At 42.0% G+C, this 27385-nt stretch overlaps 1 protein-coding gene across 1 annotated transcript in view; it reads left to right on the top strand.

Moving 5' to 3' along the window:
* The window catches only part of SGPL1 (sphingosine-1-phosphate lyase 1), a 98716-nt gene continuing 71331 nt past the window's right edge, over positions 1 to 27385 (top strand). The window contains exon 1 of the mRNA XM_060768846.2: positions 1 to 207. Coding sequence (XP_060624829.2) covers positions 205 to 207 — 3 coding nt within the window. The 5' untranslated portion in view covers positions 1 to 204. The remainder of the gene's footprint in view (positions 208 to 27385) is intronic.

The following is a 27385-nucleotide window of genomic DNA, read 5'->3' as shown; positions in this document are numbered from 1 at the left end:
CTGCTTCCGGGCCGGTGAGGAAGGCAAAGGGCAGCTTGGGTTGCCAATCTCAGCCGGACGGGCCTCCCACTCCGCCTCCAATCCCGCGGGAGAGTGGGTGGGGCCCTCCTCCTCCTCCCCGTCTCTGAGTCGGGCCAAGAGAGAGAGAGAGAGGGAGCGAACAAGGGAGAGGAACGACGACAGAACCTGAGCAGCGGCAGAGCCATGGTGAGCCCCTTCCTCTTCGCCTTTCCCGGGAAAACTTGTGGGTCTCCTCTTTCAGAAACCCCTCCCTCCACAAAACCCCCCCACAAAAGCATTGCGAAGAGCAGGGCTGCTTTCTCCATCCTCGCCAAGCCTCCCCTGCTACTTGGTACAACTTTTCTAAGGCTGGATCTTCAGCATAGTCCATCGATTGAAGTTTAGTCCTTCGATGAGGCCTCCAAAAGCCCCAGCCTGAAGTCTTGAGGGCAGCTTGATCCCTCTCTTGACTCAAATCTATGGGAGTTATAGTTTGACAAGGGCCTTCACTCTCTCTGCTGCCTCACCAAACTACAAATCCCAGGAAGCCATCGCCATTGAGCCCACCACCGTTAAAGTGGGGTCAAACTGCATAAATTCTGCAATGGAGATGTATCTCCAGGATTTGACTCCCATCTATTTGTTTACTACTAGCTGTCCCCTGTCACGCGTTGCTGTGGCCCACTCTGGTGGTCATGGGGGTTCTGTGTGGGAGGTTTGGCCCAATTCTGTTGTTGAATAATCTGTGATTGTAGGTGAACTATAAATCCCGGCAACTACAACTCCCAAATGTCAAGATTCTATTTTCCCCAAACTCCACCAGTGTTCACATCTGGGCATATTGAGTGTTTGTGTAGAGTTTGGTCCAGATCCATCATTGTTTGAGTCCACAGTGATCTCTGGATGTAGGTGAACTACACCTCCAAAACCAAAGGACACTGGCCACCAAACTTTTCCAGTATTTTCTGTTGGTCATGGGGGTTCTGTGTGGGAGGTTTGGCCCAATTTCTATCGTTGGTGGGGTTCAGAATGCTCTGTAATTGTAGGTGAACTATAAATCCCAGCAACTACAGCTCCCAAATGTCAAGATTCTATTTTCCCCAAACTCCACTAGTCAGGCCCATAGCCAGGATTTCGATTGGGGGGGGGGGTGAGTTTGTTTCAGGGCGGGGGGGGGGCTGAGTCTGAGTGAAAGAGGGTCTAGCCTAGCAAACCTTTTGTATCGTTACCCCACTACCCCCATGCATATGGGATATATTGAGTATGGTGATCTGGTCATGATATGAATAAACATAACAGTTTAAATAATGCACCAGTAAGGCCTTTTCGTGAACCACCATGAGAATTTTTTTGGGGGGGGGGGCTGAAGCCCCTCAACCCCCCCCCCCCCCCGGCTACATGCCTGCCACCAGTGTTCACATTTGGGCATATTGAGTATTCGTGTAGAGTTTGGTCCAGATCCATCATTGTTTGAGTCCACCGTGATCTCTGGATGTAGGTGAACTACAACTCCAAAACCAAAGGACACTGCCCACCAAACCCTTCCAGTATTTTCTGTAGGTCATGGGAGAACTGTGTGCCAAGTTTGGTTCACTTCCATCGTTGGTGGGGTTTAGAATGCTCTGTGATTGTAGGTGAATTATAAATCCCAGCAACTACAACTCTCAAATGTCAACATTCTATTTCGCCCAAACTCCACCAGTGTTCACATTTGGGCATATTGAGTATTCGTGTAGAGTTTGGTCCAGATCCATCATTGTTTGAGTCCACAATGATCTCTGGATGTAGGTGAACTACAACTCCAAACCAAAGAACACTGCCCACCAAACCCTATCAGTATTTTCTGTTGGTCATGGGAGAACTGTGTGCCAAGTTTGGTTCAATTCCATCATTGGTGGGTTTCAGAATGCTCTTTGATTGTAGGTGAACTATAAATCCCGGCAACTACAACTCCCAAATGTCAAGATTCTATTTCGCCCAAACGAAATTCTATTTCGTTTGGTGTCAATTCATCCAGTGGTTTTTGAGTTCTATTAATCCCACAAACAAACATTAAATTTTTATTTATATAGATATAATTGCGTCGTGATTTTTGTTTGCTATGAGTTATTTATTGCTGTATTGTTGTGGTTGTGTTTTTTGTTTCTGATGTATTTGGGCTCGGCCTCTTGTAAGCCGCACCGAGTCCTGCGGGAGATGGTAGCGGGGTATAAATAAAGGTTTATTATTATTATTATTATTATTATTATTATATTTGTATACCGCCTTTCTCAGCCTGGAGGCGACTTAAGGCGGTTCATTTGGCAACAATTCAATGCCTCGACAATTATAAAACAATTTAAAGAATTGTAAAATACTAGCCGTCCCCAGCCACATGTTGCTGTGGCCCAGTCTGGTGATCTCGAAAATAAAGTAATGAGAAAGTGTTGCTTTCTAATACAATAATAATAATAATAATAACTTTATTTGTACCCCGCTACCAAGGGACTCGGTGCGGCTTACATGAAGCGAAGCCCACGGCACATCAGTAAACAAAGGCGATAACAAATAATCAATACAAACAGTTGAAATAAAAATCAAAAACAAAAAATACAAAAAATAATATATGTAATTTCTTTATGCTTGTGGGTAAACAATATTTCTGGTTTGCCTACTCTGGAATATGCAACATATAATTGTCCTTCTTTAGGGGTCCCTTTCAAATCTATGATATTATATCTGTATGTGTGAATCATATATATCTATATCTATGGCTGGATGGCTCTTTGTCGGGAAGGCTTTGTTTACATTTTCTTGCCCTGGTGAAGGGAGTTGGGCTGGATGGCCTTAAGTATTTTCTGTTGGTCATGGGGGTTCTGTGTGGGAAGTTTGCCCCAGTTCTCTCGATGGGATTCAGAATGCTCTTTGATTGTAGGTGAACTATAAATCTCCATAACTACAATCTCCATAACTACAACCCCCAAACTCCATCTGTGTTCATATTTGGGCATATGGAATATTCGTGTCAAGTTTGGTGCAGATCCATCATTGTTTGAGTCCACAGTGCTCTCTAGATGTAGGTGAACTACAACTCCCATACTCAAGGTCAATGCCCACCAAACCCTTCTAGTGTTTTCTGTTGGTAATGGGAGTCCTGTGTGCCATGTTTGGTTCAATTCCATCATTGGTGGAGTTCAGAATGCTCTTTGTTTTTGAGTTATGTTAATCCCACAAACAAACATTACATTTATATTTATATAGATATTTGTATACCACCTATCTCAGCCCAGAGGCAAGGCGGGTCACAGTCGGCAACAGTTCAATTCCTCAACAATTATAAAACAATTATAAAATCCTATTAAAACATTTAGTGTATAATATGTAAACCGTACAAAGCCATAAAAACATTATCATGTGTGTTTCCCTATTAAACTGCCCTATGATCCAATTTCTGAATCCAGATTATTATTTGCAATGTAGCTACATCTTCAGGGTAGAGGTGGGGTTGCTTCTGGTAAGGATTAGACCCCCCCTCCACACACACACTGCCATATAATCCAGTTTCTGAATCCAGATAATATCTGCCGTGTAGATGCATCTCCAGGGTAGAGATGGGTTGCTTCTATTAAGGATTAGATTCCCCCATCTCCACTGCCATATATTCCACTTTCTGAATCCAGATTATACCTGCCATGTTGATGCATCTCCAGGGTAGAGGTGGGTTGCTTCTGTTAAGGATTAGACCCCCCCCCCCATCTCCACTGCCATATGATCCAGCTTCTGAATCCAGATTATATTTGCCATGTAGATGCATCTCCAGGGTAGAGATGGGGTTGCTTCTATTAAGGGTTAGACCCCCCCCCCCCACATCTCCACTGCCATATGATCCAGTTTCTGAATCCAGATTATATTTGCCATGTTGATGCATCTCCAGAGTACAGGTGGGTTGCTTCTATTAAGGGTTAGATCCCCCATCTCCACTGCCATATAATCCAGTTTCTGGATCCAGATTATATCTGCTATGTAGATAGTACATCTCCAGGGTACAGGTGGGTTGCTTCTCTTAAGGGTTAGACCCCCCCCCAACTCCACTGCCATATAATCCAGTTTCTGAATCCAGATTATATCTGCCATGTAGATGCATCTCCAAGGTAGAGATGGGTTGCTTCTATTAAGGGTTAGACCCCATCTACTCTGCCTTATAATGTGGTTTCCGAATCCAGTTTATATCTTTAACATAGATGTACCTCCCGGGTAGAGGTGGGGTTACTTCTGTTAAGGGTTTGACCCCCATCTCCACTGCCATATGATCTAGTTTCTGAATCCAGGTTATTATCTGCTGTGAACTGGATTATATGTATAAATATGTGAGAAGTCATAGAGAGCAGGGTTGTTTGTTGTTGTTGTTGTTGTTGTTGTTGTTGTTGTTGTTGTTTTTGCTTCCCTGGAGATTAGGAAGCAGAGCAATTGCCTCAAACTACAGGAAAGGAGATTCCACCTGAACGTGAGGAAGAACTTCCTAACTGGGAGAGATGTTCAGCAGTGGAACTCTCTGAGCTGGAGTGTGATGGCTCCTTCTTTGGAGGCCTTTAAACAGAGGCCGGATGGCCATCTGTTGGGGGTGTTTTGAAAGTGATTTTCCTTCTTCTTGGCAGGGGTTGGACTTGATGGCCTACAAGGTCTCTTCCAACTCATTGTATATGGCAATGTAGATCCAGCCTTAGAAAGCGGACATACTAGATACTTGCTCCTTTTAGAAAAGGAGATGAAATGAGGAGAAGTAAAGATCAGTCTTCCAGTCCAGAGGAAAAACTTTCAAAGACCCGCCTGGGAAAGCAGACTTAAGCCTAGGAAAGTGTATGATGCTGTCTTCTTTCTCTCCTTACGTTTCCAAGGTCCTGCAAGATCCCAAACACAAAGCAAAGTTGTTTCAAGTGGCAGTTAGTGCCTCCCACAGTTCTCTTGGGGATTTCCAGTGTTTAGAGGACATTCAGTCCAACTTGTTGATGCCTGGAGCAAAAGCTGAGCATGTCTCAAAGTCTGATCCTTTGTCTCTAGCTTGGGAGGTGTGGTGATTTATTTTGTGGTCGGTCTGACAACTGTTGTCTTCCGCTCCGAGTTTTACACACACGCTTACGGGTTTTTATTTATCTCCTTACGCAAGGCGTAATCTCAGAGATTTGAGTGCTCTCTCTGTCATTGCTATCACGTTTTGCTGTGTCTGGACAATTTCTCTGTCCTTCCTCTTTTGTGTTTTGTTTTCTCTTCCCACCTCCTCTCCTCCTTCCACTCCCTCCCAGCCACCAAATCGGAAACCATATAGACAGGGGAAGTGGGAAAATCTTCAGTTAGCCTGTTTTGTACTTTAATGCACACACAAAAAAAATGACATTTCAACAGAAAGTTTACAAAGCAGAGGAGGCAAGAGGCTGAGGGTGCATCTACATTAGGGAATTAATGCACTCGGACACTACTTGAACTGCCTTGGCTCAGTGCTATGCACTCCTGGAGTTTGTAGTCTGGTGAGGCAGTAGCTCTCTTTGGCAGAGAAGGCTAAAGACTTGTAAACGGCAGCTCCCGATTCCATAGCAAAGTTAAAGTGGTGTTAAACGCTTTACGTGGAGTTGCCCTTGAAGACTGCCCGGAAGCTTCAGATGGTCCAGCGTTCGGCGGCCAGGTTACTAACGGGAGCGGCACTCAGGGAGCACACCACTCCTCTGTTGAGCCAGCTCCACTGGCTGCCAATCTGCTACCGGGCACAATTCAAGGTGCTGGCTTTAGCCTATAAAGCCCTAAACGGTTCTGGCCCTGCTTACCTCTCCGAATGCATCTCCACCTATGAACCGACGAGGACGTTAAGATCGTCCGGGGAGGCCCTGCTCTCGGTCCCGCCTGCGTCGCAGGCGCGGCTGGCGGGGACGAGAGACAGGGCCTTCTCGGTGGTGGCCCCTCGGCTATGGAATGCCCTACCCGTAGACATCAGGCAGGCCCCTTCGTTGCTGGAGTTTCGGAGGAAGGTCAAGACGTGGCTCTATGAACAGGCGTTCGGTCAACAAGGCAACTGAACTCATGAAGATGGTATAAATGAACAAAGGAATGGTAGAAGGATTATGAGAACGGAATCTGATTTTACTGAGGCGTTGATGACCACGTTGTTTTGTCTTGTTTTGTCTGTCGTGTATGTTGTGTTTTAATCTAATTGTTATTGTTATATAAATTGCATTGTAAACCGCATTGAGTCGCCGATTTAGGCTGAAAAATGCGGTATAAAAATAAAGCAAATAAATAAATAAATAAAATAAACTACATTATACTTCTAGACGCACTCAGAGAACAGCTGCTAATGTTGGTTCTAAGGTGCCAAAAGACTTTTGATTGTTTTTGCAACCAAACTGTCATGCCTACCCTCACATCCTTTAGCCACATCCCTTTTATTATTTATTTATTTATTATTTTGGACATTTGTATCCCGTCCTATCTCGACCTCCGCAGAGGGACTCAGGGCGGCTAACAAAACGGCACCCCATGGTGCCCACAACTAAAAACATAAATATACAGTTTAAATACAATTTATATAAATAAAAATGTAATGTTCGTTTGTGGGATTAACAGAACTCAAAAAATGACAAAAAAAAACCCCTTTTGTTTTTGTCATTTGGGAGTTGTAGTTGCTGGGATTTATAGTTTACCTATAATCAAAGAGCATTCTGAACTCCACCAATTATGACATTGAACCAAATGTGGCACATAGGACTCCCATGACCAACAGAAAACACTAGAAGGGTTTGGTGGGCATTGACCTTGAGTTTGGGAGTTGTAGTTCACTTACATCCAGAGAGCACGGTGGACTCAAACAATGATGGATATGGACCAAACTTGGTACGAATACTCAAAATGCTCAAATATGAACACAGATGGAGTTTGGGGGGAAATAGACCTTGACATTTGGGATTTGTAGTTACTGGGATTTATAGTTCACCTACAATCAAAGAGCATTCTGAATCCCACAAATGACAGAATTGGGGCAAATTTCCTATACAGAACCCCCATGACTAACAGAAAATACTAAAGGCCATCCAGTCCAACTCTCTTCACCAGGGCAAGAATATGTAATCAGAGCCCTCCTGACAAAGAGCCATCCAGCCATGGATATAGATAGATATGATTCACACACACACACACACACATATAGTATCATAGATTTGAAAGGGACCCCTAAAGAAGGACTATGATATGTTGCATATCCACAGATTATCCACAGATTATGTATCCATGGACTCAGCTATTCACTTCTTGAAAATATTTGTTGAAAAAAGTCAAACAACCAACAAAAAAGCAAACCTTGATTTTGCCTCATAATATAATGGATGTCATTTTATTCTTCCATTGTATGTAATAGGACTTGTGTGGATTTTGGTATCCACTGGGATCCTGGAACCAAATTCAGTGAATACCAAGGGCCCACTGTACTTTGTGTGAATTTGGCATCATCCAGATACGTTTTCCATGCATTTGCAGATAACTCCCAAAAATATTTGCCAGGGTTGCATAAAGAATTGCAGACTGTACTTTACGTATTGATCTCGGTTACTTAAGTTCTCAGGAGTGCTCAAGGATAATGGTGTTATAAACATACCTCGGCCAGTTTTACTGAGGCAATTGATCTTAAATATTTCAGCATTCTTTGTGTTTAAAGCTGCGACATCCCGCTAAATGTATATGGAGAAAATATTTTCATTATTCATTTATTACATAATAATAATAATAATAATAATAATAATAATAATAATTTATTTACTTTATTTATATACTGCTTTTCTCAGCCCTCAGGCGACTCAAAGCGGTGAACAACATCAATACAAAACATCACGAGACAAGTATAGGGCAATTAAAAACAATTGAACATAAATCATTAAACATCCATATAACATCATTAGCGCCTCAACAGTAAAATCAGAATCCAGTCTCATCATCCATTATTCCGCATTCGTTCAATTACACTGTTTAATCAAATGCTTGTTCAAACAGCCAGGTCTTCACTTTCCTCCGAAACGCCAGCAGGGAGGGGGCCCATCTGATATCTGCAGGCAGGGCGTTCCACAGCCGAGGGGCCACCTCTGATAAGGCCCTGTCTCTCGTCCCCGCCAAGTGTGCCTGTGATGCAGGCGGGACAGAGAGCAGGGCCTCCCCAAATGATCTTAATGTCCTAGTTGGTTCATAGGAGGAGATGCGTTCGGAGAGGTAAGTAGGGCCAGAACCGTTTAATAATAATAATAATAATAATAATAATAATAATAATAATGCTTGATTTATACCCCGCACCATCTCCCAGAGGGGGACTCGGTGCGGCTTACATGAGGCCACGCCCATCAGTACAGAAAACACAATATAACACAAAAGCATAACAAAACCAGAAAATAAAATACATAAAATGCAAAACCAATATAATAAACGACACAGCAATATAAATGTCTATTCAGCCTTTGTTCCAGGGAAGCCAAGGTGAGTTACGTGGAGCTGCTTCTCATTTTTATCTTTTCAACTACTCTGCGATGCAGGCTGGGCTGATAAACTTTGAATGAAGATTTGAACCTTGGTTCCTCCTTATTTAGTTCAACACTTCTACATCAGGCTCACTGTTTAATGAATTGTCTATTTGTTACACAGATGAGTTCACATTTCCAAGTATAGAAAATTCTTGGAAGAAATAATCATATTTATATCAGTGATCAAATATTATCTGAATCTAGGCATGGGATAAATAAAGAATTTTCGCATAGTATGCTAAAAGCATATTTTGTGACGATCCAAATACAATAGAGTCTCATTTATCCAACATAAACGGGCTGGAAGAATGTTGGATAAGCAAAAATGTTGGATAATAAGGAGGGATTAAGGAAAAGCCTATTAAATGTTAAATTACGTTATGCTTTTACAAATTAAGCATGAAAACATCATGTTTTACAACAAATTGACAGGAAAAGCAGTTCAGTACACGGTAACGTTATGTAGTAATTACTATATTTACGAATTTAGCACCAAAACATCACAATGTATTGAAACAGCTGTTGATCCGGGAGGCAGACTGTGTTGGATAATACAGAATGTTGGATGAGTGAAGGTTGGATAAGGGAGACTCTTGTGTACCAATGAAAATTGTTGTCCAGTCTAAGTCCTGATAATGACATACATATTGTAAGGAAGAGATATTTGTAACACTTGTGGGATTTTCCGTTTAAAATATTTGTATATGAAGAACTAGCCATCCCCTGCCACACGTTGCTGCGACCCATTCTGGTGATCTGGAAAACAAAGTAATGAGAAAGTGTTGGTTTCTAAAATATGTAATTTCTTTATGCTTGTGAATGAACAGTATTTCTTGCTGTTTCTTTGTCAGTGTTGATGTGGAGATGTCTGGTTTGCCTACTCTGGAACATGCAACATATAATTGTCCTTTTTAGGGGTCCATTTCAAAGCTACGATACTATATCTCTGTGTGTGTGAATCATATATATCTATCTATATCTATAGCTGGATGGCTCTTTGTCGGGAGGGCATGATTACGTTTTCTTGCCCTGGTGAAGGGAGTTGGACTGGATGGCCTTAAGTATTTTCTGTTGGTCATGGTGGTTCTGTGTGGGAAGTTTGCCCCAATTCTGTTGTTGGTGGGATTCAGAATGCTCTTTGATTGTAGGTGAACTATAAATCCCAGTAACTGCTACTCCCAATTTTCAAGGTCTATTTCCCCAAACTCCATCTGTGTTCATATTTGGCCAATTTGGTCCACATCCACCATCATTGTTTGAGTCCACAGTGCTCTCTGAATGTAGGTGAACTACAACTCCCAAACTCAATGTCAGTGCCCACCAAACCCTTATAGTGTTTTCTTTTGGTCATGGGAGCCCTGTGTGCCATGTTTGGTTCAATTCCATCATTGGTGGAGTTCAGAATGCTCATTGATTGTAGGTTAACTATAAATTCCAGCAAGTATAACTCTCAAATGACAACATCAAAATTTTTTGAATGATGGCTACTCCTTGGGTTTGCAGGTGTCTTGTGGCCAAATTTAGCAGCAATTCGTCCACTTGTTTTTGAGTTATGCTAATCCCACAAACGAACATTACATTTTTATTTATATACTAGCCACCCTCTGCCACGTGTTGCTGCGGCCCAGTCTGTGTATATGTGTTTTGTGTGTGTATATATATATGTGGTTTTGCGCATGCATTGTAATGTATTTTTTATATTTTGGCTTTTTAAGTCCCTTCCGCTGTGTTTCTCAGTATTTTTATCAGTGATGATCACTTGTTGGCCTGAGAAGTGTTTTGTGTCCAAATTTGGTGTCAATTCGTCCAGTGTTTTTTGAGTTATATTAATCCCACAAACAAACATTACATTTTTATTTATATAGATTTGAACTTTAAATGCACAGGCATAAATCCACCTATAATCATAAATAATCTGGCATGTTTGACAGCTTGTGGCTATGGAAATTATATCTGTTTCAAAAAACCTGTTTGGTGGGTCCTTAGTAAACATTGTAATGTAGAACCCAATGTGCAACTTAATGGGCTGTATGAACAGAAATATCCTTCTATATGTGGATCTCCCTTGTTGTATCAACCCCAGAGTGAATTCAATAGTCAGGAGCATACTTTGCCTTGTGAGTTGAGAGTTGACTCACAAAAATCTTCAAAGTAGTGTTGATGTCATTGGGAGCCACTTCTAATTAAATGTGTTTAGTATGAATTCTTCCTTCCCCACTGCATTTTAGATAAACATTGCTGGGATTCAGTCTTTAATTGTCATAATTTGAAAATAGAATTAAGACTCTGGAAGCCAGAGTTCAAATCCCTTCCTAGCCATAGAAACCCATTGCCATACTCTTTCAGAGGAAGACAAAGGCAAAGTCCGTTCCAAAAAAAAAAATCTTGCCAAGAAAATCCTGTGATAAGTTAACCTTAGAGTTGGCTATAAATTGGAAAGAACTTGAAGGAACACAGCAACAAACTCTCTAATTAGTTCAGATGCATTGATTGTTGCATTTCTAGTGTACACGCATCCATATGTGCACAAGCTTTTATGTGGCTTCTTTTGATTTCAGACAGTCTCCTCTTTTGAGCTCTCTCATTGTTTGAGTCCACAGTGCTCTCTGGATGTAGGTGAACTACAACTCCCAGTGCCCACCAAACCCTTCTAGTGTTTTCTGTTGGTCATAGGAGCCCTGTGTGCCACGTTTGGTTCAATTCCATCATTGGTGGTGTTCAGAATGCTCTTTGATTGTAGGCTAACTATAAATCCCAGCAAGTACAACTCCCAAATGACAACATCATTTTTTCTTAGTGATGGTCACTCCTTGGGTTAGTAGGTGTCTTGTCGCCAAATTTGGCGGCAATTCGTCTGATGGTTTTTGTGTTATGTTAATCCTACAAACGAACATTACATTTTTATTTATATACTAGCCACCTTCTGCCACGTGTTGCTGTGGCCCAGTCTGTGTATATGTGTTTTGTGTGTGTGTATATATGTGGTTTTGCGCATGCATTGTAATGTATTTTTTATATTTTGGCTTTTTAAGTCCCTTCCGCTGTGTTTTTCAGTATTTTTTTGAGTGATGATCACTCGTTGGCCTGAGAAGTGTCTTGTGTCCAAATTTGGTGTCAATTCGTCCAGTGTTTTTTGAGTTATGTTAATCCCACAAACAAACATTACATTTTTATTTCTATAGATTTGAACTTTAAATGCACAGGCATAAATCCAACTATAATCATAAATAATCTGGCATGTTTGACAGCTTGTGGCTATGGAAATTATATCTGTTTCAAAAGACCTGTTTGGTGGGTCCTTGGTAAACATTGTAATATAGAACCCAATGTGCAACTTAATGGGCTGTATGAACAGAAATATCCTTCTATATGTGTATCTCCCTTGTTGTATCAATCCCAGAGTGAATTCAATAGTCAGGAGCATACTTTGCCTTGTGAGTTGAGAGTTGACTCACAAAAATCTTCAAAGTAGTGTTGATGTCATTGGGAGCCACTTCTAATTAAATGTGTTTAGCATGAATTCTTCCTTCCCCACTGCATTTTAGATAAACATTGCTGGGATTCAGTCTTTAATTGTCATAATTTGAATATAGAATTAAGACTCTGGAAGCCAGAGTTCAAATCCCTTCCTAGCCATAGAAACCCATTGCCATACTCTTTCAGAGGAAGACAAAGGCAAAGTCCGTTCCAAAAAAAAAATCTTGCCAAGAAAATCCTATGATAAGTTAACCTTAGAGTTGGCTATAAATTGGAAACAACTTGAAGGCACACAGCAACAAACTCTCTAATTAGTTCAGATGCATTGATTGTTGCATTTCTAGTGTACACGCATCCATATGTGCATAAGCTTTTATGTGGCTTCTTTTGATTTCAGACAGTCTCCTCTTTTGAGCTCTCTCACGGTGAGTTTTTGATTGGAATAGCCTCTTAATTTTCCAGGCATACTTAAGCGTGCAATTTAGGCCCAGAAGTATGCAGCAAAGTATGCAGAATCCTTGATGGTCGACATACCATATGCTGTGTTCTCTGAACTACACATTTGCAGCATTTATTCACTGCACACTCGACCAGTCTGACTAGTTTGGGCCATTTTTTCCTGCAGCAGGCCATTACATGCTAAAGCCCTTTATAGTGTACACAGGAATAAATCCGGTAAATAACTATCTCTAAACTTTGTGTGGATCAAATGGGATCAATTCATTCACAGTGAGAATGAATTGATCCCATTTTATTGGCTGAGACTCTATCCCATTGAATTGTGGGATTTTTAACTTGAAGAGGTGCTTAAATGTTTTTTCTAATTGCCAGATTATTTATTTATTTATTTACTTTGCTTATATACTGCTGTATCTCAAGCCCGAAGGCGACTCACAGCGGTTCACAAACAGTAAAAACAGTAGAAACAGCAGTGGTTCCATACAACATATAACAATTGACTTAACACATTATCCATAAATTACCAATAAGCAATTACAATGCACAATTATTACAAAAAACTTCTCATCATCCAAGCGTAGTCCAGGTTCGTCGTCCATTGTTCCATTCCTATGTTCCATTACCAGATTACACTAAATTACTCAAACGCCTGCACAAACATCCAGGTCTTCACCTTTTTGCGGAATACCATTAGAGATGGTGCTAGTCTAATGTCCGTAGGAAGGGCGTTCCACAGCCGAGGAGCCACCACCGAGAAGGCCCTATCTCTCGTCCCCGCCAGCTGAGCTTGAGAAGCAGGCGGGATCGAGAGCAGAGTCTCCCCGGAAGATCTCAAAGTCCTGGTGGGTTCATAGGCAGAGATGCGGTCAGATAGGTAGCTTGGGTCAGAACCGTTTAGGGCTTTAAAGGCCAACGCCAGCACTTTGAATTCAGCCCGGTAGCAGATGGAGTTGGCGCAACAGTGGGGTTGTATGCTCCCTGCGCTCCGCTCCTGTTAAAATCATGGCCGCCGAGCGTTGGACTAGATAGCTCTAATGAAAAAAAAAAACCAGACTTGTAGCTTGAGAGCTCTGTAGTAGAGAAGTCAAAGTTTGTTACTAGACTGCAAAACCCAGGATTCAATGAGATGGAGACACGAGAGCTAAACTATGTTGTCTAAATTATGTTTTTCTCTGTCATACTTCTAGTTTTCACTGAGAAAGTATTTACTAGGCATGGTTAGTTTCAGTCGGAATCTTCGTAATTCGGAATAAATTGGGAAAGATTTGCTTTTTGAAGCGATTACGAAGTTTTTAAGGAAACCAGAAGTCCCTTTGCCCTTCTGAAGCTTTTTCCGCCATTTGTTACGAAGCAGTAAGTGAGTTGGAAATTATTCAGCTTTTTTCAGTAAGTGAGTTGGAAATTATTCAGACCAAGAACAAGCCACGAGAGTAAACATGAAGATCCACCCAGAGGAAAAGTGTTCCTGCCATACATCAAGGGAACCACTGACCGCATAGGGAAGCTGATGAGGAAACACAACATACAAACTATCTACAGACCCACCAAGAAAATCCAACAAATGCTACGTTCAGCAAAGGACAAGAGGGATCCTCTCACCTCTGCAGGAGTCTACCGTATACCATGCAGCTGTGGACAAGTCTACATAGGGACCACCAAACGCAGCATTGCCCAAACACGAATCAAGGAACATGAAAGGCACTGCAGACTACTTCAACCAGAGAAGTCAGCCATAGCAGAGCACCTGATGATCCAGCCTGGACACAGCATATTATTTGAGAACACAGAAATGATGGACCACACCAACTACCACCATGTCAGACTACACAGAGAAGCCATTGAAATCCACAAGCATGTGGACAATTTCAACAGAAAGGAAGAGACCATGAAAATGAACAAAATCTGGCTACCAGTATTAAAAAAACTTTAAAATTACAACAGCAAAACAGCAGAGAGGAAACAACCAGGCACATCTTAACACCTCTCAACAAAAGATTTTCCCAGGCTCAGCCAGGCCTTCAAATGCTAATGAAGGTGGTCAGTTGAAACATTCACACCTAGCTCCAGCAGAGAAAAGCTCTTTGCCCCACCCCAGCCATTCCACAGATATATAAACCCATTGTCCTAATTCCAACAGATCTCACTACCTCTGAGGATGCTTGCCATAGATGCAGGCGAAACGTAAGGAGAAATGCCTCTAGAACAGGGGTCCTCAAACTAAGGCCCGGGGGCCGGATGCAGCCCTCCAAGGTCATTTACTCAGCCCTCGCTCAGGGTCAACCTAAGTCTGAAACCACTTGAAAGCACACAACAACAGCAACAACAATCTCAGCAGCCAAAAGCAGGCCCACACTTCCCATTGAAATACTAATAAGTTTATATTTGTTATTTTTTTCTTCATTTTAATTATTGTATTAAGTGGTTTTTTGCACTACAAATAAATATGTGCAGTGTGTATAGGAATTCATTCATTATTTTTTTCAAATTATAATCCGGCCCTCCAACAGTTTGACGGATTGAGACCAGGCCCTCTGTTTAAAAAGTTTGAGGACCCCTGCTCTAGAACATGGCCCTATAGCCCAATAAACCCCCACAAGAACCTATTCAGCTTTTCCCCACTTCTGGTCCCTGGCCTCGTCTCAAGCCAGAGAAGCCGTTTTAAACCGATGTGGATGAATTTCCTCCCTTTCCTCTCCCCCACTTGTGTCTCAAGCCTTGTTCATTGTTGGCAGAAATGTATCCAATTGTCTGGTGGTTATGTGGAAAAGTGAATAGTGGTAGTTGAAGAGCGCATTTTAAGGATAGCTTTTCATTCAACCCTTGTATTTCTGGAGCAATAAATCTGTGTGCCTACCATTGAGAGGAGAGTTTCTGTTTTTGGCACATGCTGGTCTCTTCCAGCTGCTGAACTCTTGGCTTTTATAATAATTAATTCAGAAATGTCAAGGTTCAAGACTTCCTGATAATTATAACTTAGGATTGTAATTACGGACATTATTGCATATGCTTACAGTCAACCTAATCATCCAATTCCCTTGTTGCAACAGCTTCTCTGTCTACCAGTTTGATAACCCAATGTCCAATATATCCCTGTGTCTTTTGTTAATCTCGTCCATATATTGAATTGCTTTGCCACCAAATGAATAAAGAAGATAACCAAGAAATGGACATAATAGTGCAAGTGTTTGTGTTAGCATGGAGTTTTGTTAGAAATTGATTTTCTGTCTTATTTATGGTTCTCTTACTAAAGTGGAAGATTTGCAGTGAGTTGTGCGTTAACATTTCAGCACCTGCTATCTCCTTGCCCAGGGGAAAAACTCCTTGCCTCTAATTTGCTGTATTAGTAGTTTCTGGGAGGAACTTCGCTGACCCACTATCCCGGGGCTGATCTGGCATGGGATGGGTTTGACAGGCATCCCCTTAATTGCTGCGGAGGCAGAGTCCTGACTACCCATCCACAATGGTAATCCTTACTGTCCAACTGGTTGGCCTTAATCTGCAGCAATGTTGGATGGGGTGACAAGGGAGAGGCAAGAGGAGGAATTGTCCCCTCCCTTTCCTGATTGACTTGGCCCACATCAATGCAGGCGATAGCTGACTGACAGGATCCATGCTATGCCTGGACACCACCATAATATGGAGAACAGAAAGGGGCAATAAGAGCCCCATCCTGGGAGGCATGGGATGGCAGAGAAAACAATTGTGGACATCTCCATCTTGGAAGTGGCCAAATCGTTTACAAAATTCTGGGGGAACACTCCAAATTCTGGAGCAGAATTAGAGGAATACCCAAACTTTGTAAATAGTTTGTCCAGTTCCAAGACAGCAATGGCTGCAATGGTTTTTACTGCTATCCCATGTCTCTCAGGCATGGGCACTTTGAATTCTGGGGCAGAATTAGGGGAATACCCAAACATTGCCCCACACTATCTGGATTAGGTCCGTATAGCGTTTGTCCACCATTAAGCACATCCATGGCTCTTTCGCCATAAGTGGTCAGTGAAGATGTGCTCTCTGTTGAAAAGAAGTGAACTAAAAATTCAAGATTGGAGTACAAAGCTTATTCTTACATGTGAAATTGTCCTTTGTAATAAACTTCTCCAGATATGTATTGTTGAAAGCTTTCATGGCCGGAATAACTGGAGTGTGGTGTGATTTCCGGGCCGTGTTCCAGCAGCATTTTCTCCCAACGTTTTACCTTCATCTGTCGCTGATATCTTTAGAAGCACCGGGACTGTGGCGTAGCTGGCTGGGAGTCAGCTGCATTAAGATCACTACTGACCAAAAGGTCATGAGTTCGAAGCCAGGCTGGGTTGGATTGAGCTTCCCAATTTGTGTACTTTGCAGCCCGAAAGACAATTGCATCTGTCAAGTAGGAAATTTAGGTACCACATATGCGAGGAGGCTAATTTACAACACCATAAAAAAATCTCCAGCAAACATGCAAAGAATGAGGAAGTACTTCATCAGTGTCACAAATGGACAGTGAAGCGACAGCTCCCCTGGTGGCCAGAATACCCTTATGAAAAGCTGGAATGTTAAATAGCCTCTGTGTGTCCGTCTATATATGTTGTGTGTCTATGGCATTGAATGTTTGCCATGTATATGCACATTGTAATCCACCCTGAGTCCCCTGCGGGGTGAGAAGGGCGGAATACAAAATACTGTAAATAAATTAATAAAGAAGATCACCAGAAGTGACTTGCCGTTTCTCAAGTCGCTTCTGACACAAAAGAGAAAACAAACAAACTTAAGATACTAGTCACGGATGCAGGCGAAATGTCAGGGGAAAATGCTGCTAGAACATGGCCGTACAGTCCAGAAACCACACAACACTCCACTTCTCCCAATACTTGTTTGGAAATGTTGATCACTGTCAATCTGAATAATAATACCGGAATCAAAAATAGTAACCTGGGCAAAATGTAATTGTATTATGGGTAGAGGATTAAAGCAATGACAGCTAAAGTAAGACTAGAGCAGGGGTCCCCAAACTAAGGCCCGACGGCCAGATACGGCCCTCCAAGGTCATTTAACCAGTCCTCACTCATGGTCAACCTAAGTCTGAAACGACTTGAAAGCACATAACAACAACAACAATCCTATCTCATCAGCCAAAAGCAGGCCCACACTTCCCATTGAAATACTAATAAGTTTATACTTGTTAAAATTGTTCTTCATTTTCATTATTGTATTGTTTTAAGTGTTTTTTTGCACTACAAATAAGATATGTGCAGTGTGCGTAGGAATTCATTAATGCTTTTCTCAAATTATAATCCGGCCTTCCAACAGTTTGTGGGATTGTCACCTGGCCCTCTGTTTAAAAGGTTTGAGGACCCCTGCTCTAAAAGATAGCCTTCACTGGCTGGTATTCTGTGGCAATATCCCAGCCAAGTACTAACCAGGGCAATCCCTGCTTTGCTTCCAAGATGAGACAAGACAAATTATTGTTAATACTTCTGAATATTTGGAAATGTTCTAATACTGTCCATACCACAAGGATAGTGTTGAGTGGTTCCGTAAAAACAGAATAATATAATCGGTAAATACATTAATGGTAGGCTGAACCTTGATACAAAGTCTTTTGATTTCTGAATTTGATTGGATTAGAGTTTTTAAAGGCTCGGTTGCTGTAGTAAACAGAAGAGACATCATGGAGAACTCTGAGTTGTCCCCCAACCCAGAATAGCTTTTAGACCACCCCATTACAAGTCTTTGTACCCAATTTTGCATTTTTTCTTTGCAAGATGCAAATTTGTCTCCAAACCCAGATTTTCCCAAAAGTTTAAACAGATAATCTATAAAGCATAGGCCAATTTTCACCAGAACCTTTTTTTGCATGGGAGATTCATGCAATGATTTGATACTTGTTTGGTGTTTTGCTTTCATTTTGTTTTTTTTAATCTGGTACTTTATCAGATTAAATGCCTTAAGGGTATCCAAGGTTAACAGAGCAATTGCTTATTATTGTTAGAATATCTTAAGAACATCTCCTAGATACCTGTTGGGCATAAAACCTGTTTGATTATATAAAATATAATTGTTGAACTAGTGAAAATGTCACTCATTTTTAACCCTGAGTAAGTATTTTTAAGTCCTGAGCAAACAATGCAGTGGAAATATCCTGAAATCAAGTTATTGTTCTTCTTCAGGTTTGAGGATTACTGCTATACATGTTGTTTGCCACATTTTGGAAAGCTCCCTTTCTTTTGATATGCCATTGCAGAGGGATTTAAGAGGCAGATTAATACGAGGGGTATTTTTTAAGTAAGGTCCGTTTTGTTGTAGACACTAGTAGTTCACGCGCATACCGCAACGAGCGCGTGCGTGGTGTACCGGCATGCCTCGGGAACAACTGTGCTCAGTTTCCGCTCTGTAGCTAACCTGTACGGTTCTGTTCTGTGCTTTAAAAATGTTTAAGACTATCAACTCACCCGCTGCATGTGAGGTTCGCTCACTGATATGGTTTTTGTCAGCAAGGAACCTGCCTGCTGCAGAAATTCATCGACAGATTTGTGAAGTGTACGGTGATACTGTTATGAGTGAAAGCAAAGTGCGTAAGTGGGTACGACAATTCAAAGATGGCCGTGACAACGTCCATGATGAGGACCGCTTCGGTCGCCCTTCTTTGATTACAGACGATTTGGTGGCTTCAGTTGAAGCGAGTTTTTATGAAGAGGGTATTTTAAAATTGGTTCAGAGGTATGATAAGTGTTTGAACAAACTTGGCAACTATGTCGAAAAATAGAGTGAAGTGTGTACTTTCTGAAAATAAATTTACTTTTTTGAAATAAACTTTCGTTGTGTACTTATGTTCCAACGGACCTTACTTAAAAAATACCCCTCGTACATCACCAGAAACCTTACACATTTTGCTAGCAGAGCTGTCTCTTTTAGGTGACTTTCCAGATTTTAGTTTCTTCATGTTTGGCTTAAATACAATGTCTGAAATAGGACATTTGAGATAGCGTATATTCAACATATAATAACAGAGTGTACATTGGAGGTGCTTACGAAGCTACGTATTCATCAAGTTCACAGACATATAAATATGCATAAAAACCCCTGAAGGTTTTGTCAATGTCTGCTGGGGAAGAAATCAGGTAACAAGCTTTGAATTTTATCATTTTAATGACTTTGCTGTTCTTCTTTTGAGCACTTCAGCATGTCTTAATATGCACCTTCATGTTAGCTTTGATTTATGATGTTGAATGAGAGATCTCCAAGAGATAACTGTTTTAAACTCAGGGCTGTGATTTCCTTTATTGAGTCAATCCACTTGTAATGTGGTCTTTCTCTTTTTGTTCTGAATTCAACTCTTTCCTGCATTGTTATCTTTGACAGCTAGCCATTAGGCTTGGGCCTGCCTGCATCAGTTTGAACAAAAATGATTTGTAATATTTGAGGGCCTGCCTGTGCCTGGGAAAATCTTTTGTTGAGAGGTGTTAAGATGTGCCTGGTTGTTTCCTCTCTGCTGTTTTGCTGTTGTAATTTTAGAGTTTTTTTTAATACTGGTAGCCAGATTTTGTTCATTTTCATGGTCTCTTCCTTTCTGTTGAAATTGTCCACATGCTTGTGGATTTCAGTGGCTTCTCTGTGTAGTCTGACATGGTGGTTGTTGGTGTGGTCCAGCATTTCTGTGTTCTCAAATAATATGCTGTGTCCAGGCTGGTTCATCAGGTGCTCTGCTATGGCTGATTTCTCTGGCTGAAGTAGTCAGCAGAGAGGAAACAACCAGGCACATCTTAACACCTCTCAACAAAAGATTTTCCCAGGCTCAGGCAGGCCTTCAAATGCTAATGAAGGTGGTCAGTTGAAACATTCACACCTAGCTCTAGCAGAGAAGAGCTCTTTGCCCCACCCCAGCCATTCCACAGATATATAAACCCATTGTCCTATTTCCAACAGACCTCACTACCTCTGAGGATGCTTGCCATAGATGCAGGCGAAACGTCAGGAGAAATGCCTCTAGAACATGGCCCTATACCCGAAAAAACCCACAAGGACCTAGTGATTCCAGCCATGAAAGCCTTCGACAATACACTGAAGCTTCCATCTTTTGGAAAAGTTACCTAGGTTCCTCCTCCAGAGAGGGCCCTGCTTGGAACTCACTTTCCCAGCAGCACTTGTATGGGGTAGGCATTGAAAAGTCTTTGAATTCCTCTAGGAGCATGATGGGAGTTGAAGTTTCTCCCTCTATTTCTCAGCCAATAAAAAGTCTGGTTGTGCCCATGTGCTGATTGGCTGAGAATGGACCCAACCGGCGACTACAATTCCCAGAACTCGCTCTTGCAGTTTGTCTTATTTTAAACAATGTTATGGTTAAAACTTAAAATAATTCTAAAAAATCAGTAGATTGGCGAATTGGTGTGAAACTTGGCAGGCCTGCAGTTGTAAATGGGGTCTAAAACTGAGTTAGGTTTCATGCAGATAGGCCGTAAAATGACTGAGGATTGAAGTTTTAAAGTTTCCCATTGTAGCTGAATCTTTGCCGAATGAAAACGGCAACACCCCTTTCCATTCAAGTTACTTCCTGGTATACTGAACAAGGGGTTAGCCATAAATGGACCCCAAAACAGCATTCCCTTTCTCTGAATTGCACATCTCTACTAGCCATGTTTTCTAAACATGTCCAAAGTATGATAGCCCAGATTCTAATGAGAACCAGGTAACTTTCATGCACTTTTGTGGGATATCCTCAGCATTGCTCTGAAGGTCCAATTGGTTTAAGAAGGCTGCCAAATTAAAAATAAAATAAAAACAAAACACTTTGTGATACCAAACCATTCCAATAATCCCTCGTGCAAATATAGTTCTTTTGAAGATAGAATTTCTTAAGAAAATCTATTTATTTATTTATTATTTGCACCATTTCTACCCCGCCCTTCTCACCCCCAAAGGGGGACTCAGGGTGGCTAACACAGGCAACAATTTAATGCCAATAATATAAAATCCTAGTACATAGCAAATTAAAACAGTAATATTAATTAAAAATTACATAATCACAAGTCACATAGCCGTTTCCAATTATCATAACAAACCTATTGTCCGGGTTCAATGTCTAAAGTGTTGCTGTGCCCACTAACCAAAGACCTGGCTCCAAAACCACGTCTTTAGTTTTTTTCCTGAAAGAAAGGAGGGAGGATGAATTCCACAAGCAGGGGGTCACCACTGAGAAGGCCCTGTCCCTCGTTCCCACCAGACGTGTTTGTGACGCTGGTGGGACCGAGAGCAGGGCCTCACCAGTTGATCTTAAATTATGAAGTAGAATGTAGAGGGAGATCCATTCGGATAAGTAAGCTGGGCCGGACCCATATAGGGTTTTATAGGCCAAGACTAGCACTTTGAATTGAGCTCGGAGGTGGACCGGCAGCCAGTGGAACTGATATAACACGGAGGTGGTATGCTCCCTGTATGGCGCTCCGGTGAGTAATCTGGACTAGTTGAAGTCTCCGAACCGTCTTCAAAGGCAACCCCACGCAGAGTGCATTGCAGTAATCTAGTTGGGATGTAACCAGAGCGTGGACCACCATGGCCAGGTCAGACTTCCCAAGGTACGGGTGCAACTGGCGCACAAGCTTTAACTGTGCAAAAGCTCCCCTTGACCTGTGATTGCAATAAATATTTAGCTGAGTTGATCATGAAAATGTGTGGATTGCTCTATGCTGCAGCATTTGATCACACACACACACTCCACACACTGGACAAGAATCCGCTGTTAGGACAGAATCCAGAGAATCAATTGGCAATAACTTTGTCAAATTATTCATGTCCCATTTCACTGTTGGAGATTTGTCCAAGGCCACCATGAACCAACAACTTGCACACATAGATAAGTATGTGTGTTGTAGAGATGAGAACTTGAAACCACATTTCCTAAATCCATGCACAGCCAATTTTCTAATGTCTGGCACAATTGGTTCTGTATTACAGGCTGATGAACGAACCCTTTTGTTGCTGCCATAACAAGATGGAGAACAACATCAGCTCTTGTCTTGCCTTTTTCACTGACCTTAACTTTTGATTTCTGGTTGAAATGCACAGGGAGGCTGTACCGGGACAGATAAAAGCATCTTGTCTCTTTCTGCCTCTGATCCATTGTGCAACGTACAATAAGGAGAAACAGTCATAAAATACACTGAAGATATCAGGGATCACAATTTCAAGGCAGAAGTCTTTTTATCTCTTATTGCATAGTACAAGATGCAGGCTTAGCTTGATTTAATCATTAGATCAGTATAAGCATTCTGATAAACAGGAGATTAAGTAGTTTCTGCTGAACTTTGATCCTCTCTTTAAAAAAAGAGATAGAGAGAACGTGACCCCTCTTTCCCCTTCTTAGATAATTCACAAGACAAACAAGAATTTATGAGCAGTCTTGTTAAAGCTGATCTTGCATATACATGCCTTCAAGTTGCCTTTTGGCTTAAGGCAACTTCAATGGATTGTTCTAAGGAAAGGAATACTCAGAGGTGGTTTTGCCTGTTCCTTCCTCTGAAATATAGCCTGCAGTACCTGATATTCATAGATGGTCTCCTATCCAAATACTAAACAGGATTAATCCTGCCTAGATTCCAAGTGAGATAGGATCTGGTGCCTTTAGGGTATTTAGACCTTAGGGAATAATAAATATATCCAGAGAATTGCCGTATCCAATGGTTCTCAACCTGTGGGTCTCCAGATGTTTTGGTCTTCAATTCCCAGAAATTCTAACAGCTGATAAACTGGCTGGGATTTCTGGGACTTGTAGGCCAAAACACCTGGGGAACCACAGGTTGAGAACCACCACCTTATCTATATAAATAAAAATGTAATGTTCGTTTGTGCTATTCACAGAACTCAGAAACCACCAGGGCAATTGACACCAAATTTGGACACTATGTCCCTAACAACCCAATGTATGTTCTCCACTCAAAAAAACAACGAAAACAAAAAGCAGAAAGGACTTCTAAACTGCATGTCCACAAAGGAGAAACTGCATGTCTACTGAGACCCATGACCACCCCCCCTCCTCCTCACGGGGAAACGGCCGGCCGTTAAAGCGGGGAAACGGCTGGCCGTTAAAGCCAGGCCACACACACACACACACAAGTGAGTGGAGTGGAGGTGGAGGCTTGTTGCATGCAGCCCCTTCTCTTCCCCTCCTATGTCAGGAGAGCAGTCTCCTCCTCCTTTCCCTGTTGGAAAGTGCCAGCAGCAGCAACGGAGTGCTCCACGCAAGGAAGAAGGGGAGGAGGAGGGGGAGGAGGAGGAGGCGAGGAAGGTCCACGGTGCTTGAATGAAGGACCTTCCTTCTCTCCCTCCTTTCCCTTCTTTCCTCCCTTTCCTTTCTTTCCTTTTCTTCTTTCCTTCTCCTTCCTTTCCTTCTTTCCCTCCTTCCCTTCTTTCCTGTCCCTCCTTCCTTTTTCCTTTCCTTCTTTTCCTCCCTCCCTCCCTTTCCTCCTTCTTTCCCTTTCTTCATTTCCTTCCCCTTCATTTCCTTCCCTCCCTCCTTTCTTCATCCCCTCCTTTCTTTCGCTCCTTCCTTCCTCCTTCCTTCCTTCTCCTTCCATCCTCTCTCCCTTCCTGACCCTCCTTTCTTTTCCTTCCTTCCCTTCTTTCCCTCCCTCCCTTCCTTTTCCTTCCTTCCTTCCCGTCCCTCCCTCCTTCCTTCTTCCTTTACTTCTTTCTATGTAAGATATAAATACAATATTAAATGGAAGAGACAGTCAAGAAGTAACGAGAGAAGGAGGAAAAGAGGGAAGGAAGGAGGGAGGGAGGGAAGGAAGGAAAGAAAATAAGATAGAGAAGCAAGGAAGGAGAGAAGGAAATAAAAAAGTGAAAGGAAAAAGAGAGGGAAGGAAGGAGAGAAGGAACGAAAGATAGGGAAGGAAGGAAGGAAGGAAGGAAGGAAGGATGTAACCAAAGAGCAAAGAAAGGGAGGAAAGAAACAGGTAGAGGTGGAAGAAAGATGAGAGGGAAAGAAAAAGAGGGAAGGAAGGAAAGAGAGAAGGGAAGAGAGAAAGAGGGAGGGAAGGTTGGCCACAGCAATGCGTGGCGGGTACAGCTAGTCTATATAAATAAAAATGCAATGTTTGTTTGTGGGATTAACAGAACTCAAAAACCACTGAATTGCCACCAAATTTGGCCACAAGACACCTACTAATCCAAGGAGTGACCATCACTCAAAAAATTGATTTTGTCATTTGTGAGTTGTAGTTGCTGGGATTTATAGTTCACCTACAATCAAAGAGCATTCTGAACCCCACCAATGATGGAATTGATCCAGACTTGGCACACAGAACTCCCACGACCAACAGAAAATACTGGAAGGGTTTGGTGGGTGTTGACCTTGCGTTTTGGAGTTGTGGTTCACCAACATCCAGAGAGTACTGTGGATTCAAACAATGATGGATCTGGACCAAACTCTACACGAATACTCAATATGCCCAAATGTGAACACTGGTGGAGTTTGGGGAAAATAGAATCTTGACATTTGGGAGTTGTAGTTGCCAAGATTTATAGTTCACCTACAATCACAGAGCATTCTGAACCCCACCAATGATAGAATTGGGCCAAACCTCCCACACAGAACCCCCATGACCACCAGAGTGTGCCACAGCAACACGTGGCAGGGGACGGCTAGTACCAAGTAAGATTATAGGTACATTTAACTTAGTATTGTCTAGGTAGACTGAAGAAGCTCCCACAGATTTAGATAGGAGTGTTTTTCATCTGTATTGGAAGATGCTGGCTGCTGAACCACGGACCTTTTGCATCCTGTACTTGTCCTCTTCCACTGCCTTGATTCATCAACCAAAATTGGCGTTTAGCTTTATTTTTAATACTCAAATTATATCGTAAAATGTTTATCTATACCAAAACAAGCAACAAAACCTTGTAAGAAAAGGAAAATTATAGTGTGCGTCCTCATTAAACACACAGACACTATAATTTGTAGCGCTTGTAAAGAAAGCCTTGTTTGACAGAAACTGAGCATTCTTTTTAAAAGGACATACAAAAACATTTTTAAAGGTTGAATTTACATTTTACATTTAATCCAAACCTTAATTATGATAAATAACCTGTTAAAATATTTTTAATACTCTCTTTTAAAAAAAAAATTCCTGTACACTGTTTATGTTTTGATGTTTGTTGTCTCTCGATTTATGACATTTAGTGTAAATAATCATTGGTTTATTAGTGTTGATTAACTCAGATGTAAACATACCTCTATGAGTAAACTTTACACAAAAAGGTGATAGAACTAAAGATTATCTAGATATTTTATTAATGTTAGGAAGAATTTGCCTTTGCCACTGCTTTGTTTTTATAGTTCAAAGCAGTTTATTCTGTAAGATAGAATGATTTCCTTCTGCATCATTTCTGACGCCCAAATTTCTGTGGCTCATTATTAGCTTATTCTGTTTCTGTGGTGTCAGCTGTCAAATATTGTCACTCCTCATCTTTTCAGTTTGCTGGGGGTTGAACTGTTAATAGCATCCAGTTGTGGAGTTTCCATAATAAGGATAGTATTACTCAGTGTATACTGCAGCTTATAGAATACCACACCTTAGCAGAGGAGCTTTTTTGAGCAAGCCTCATTACTGTAGGTTGGAAGTGGATGAACAGGTCTGAGAAACAAAGCAGTAGGTCACCAATTTATGTCTCTGTAGTCCTGCTTTTAGGCTTGTGCATTTTAGCTGGACCTCAATCTGTTTCTGTTACCTAATTTCCAGGGGGTGGGTGGTGCGGTTTTGTTTCCACACACCTCCAAATAGCCGTTTCCGGTCCGTAGCCAAAAAATGTGGCGCAATCCGGCCCATTGGCGGCATGGGGGGGGGGTACTTCATGGGTTCCCCTCCTGTCATTTTCAGGGCTATTGGGATTAAAATGACCACACTTAGAGGACACATCTACCACTGCTGACCCACCAAGTTTCAGAACGTTTGGATCATCCCCTGATTTTTAGGAATTCTTTATCTTCTTAAAAAATTCCCAAAAAGGTATCCTCCTGGCTCCACCCTGTAACTTCTCCAGGAGCAGCAGTATTCCTTCCTGACAAATGTCAAAGATGCATTTCCACAACAGCCAAATGGTGATGATTGTTATGAATCGAAATTAAGAAGGCAGAGAGATTGCAAAAGATAGGTTTGGTAAAAGGCAGATAGAATGTCGAAAGGGCATAGGGTTACAGCCTATGCTGGACGGGGTTACACTCCCCCTGAAGGCGCAGGTTTGCAGTTTGGGAGTTTTCCTAGATTCATCACTGAGCCTGGAGCCCCAGGTTTCGGCGGTGGTCAGGGGAGCTTTTGCACAATTAAAACTTGTGCACCAGCTGCGCCCGTACCTTGGGAAGTCTGACTTGGCCATGGTGGTCCACGCTTTGGTTACATCCCGTTTAGACTACTGCAACGCTCTCTATGTGGGGTTGCCTCTGAAGACTGCCCGGAAGCTGCAGCTAGTCCAACGCTCGACCGTCAGACTACTAACGGGTGCTGGGTACAGGGAGCACACCACTCCGCTGTTACACCAGCTCCACGGGCTGCCAATTAGCTTCCGAGCACAATTCAAAGTGCTGGTGTTAACCTATAAAGCCCTAAATAACTCCGGCCCTGTTTACCTCTCCGAACGTATTCTCCACTATGAACCATCAAGATTATTAAGATCGTCTGGAGAGGCCCTGCTCTCGGTCCCACCAGCCTCGCAAGCGCGTCTGGTGGGGATGAGGGACAGGGCCTTCTCGGTGGTGGCCCCTCGGCTCTGGAACTCTCTCCCACTGGAGATCAGAACTGCCCCTTCTATCCTGACGTTTAGGAAACAGGTGAAGACTTGGCTATGGAGATAGGCATTCGACGAGTGAGTCAACACCCTGAGATATGGAAGGAGGATGATGAACAACGATTTTAGTGTGATGACTGACCATTGTAGTTATTGATTGTAAT

The sequence above is a fragment of the Anolis sagrei genome, chromosome 3 (genome assembly GCF_037176765.1).
Source record: "Anolis sagrei isolate rAnoSag1 chromosome 3, rAnoSag1.mat, whole genome shotgun sequence".
NCBI lineage: Eukaryota > Metazoa > Chordata > Lepidosauria > Squamata > Dactyloidae > Anolis > Anolis sagrei.
This window is presented reverse-complemented; position numbering and strand designations above follow the sequence as displayed.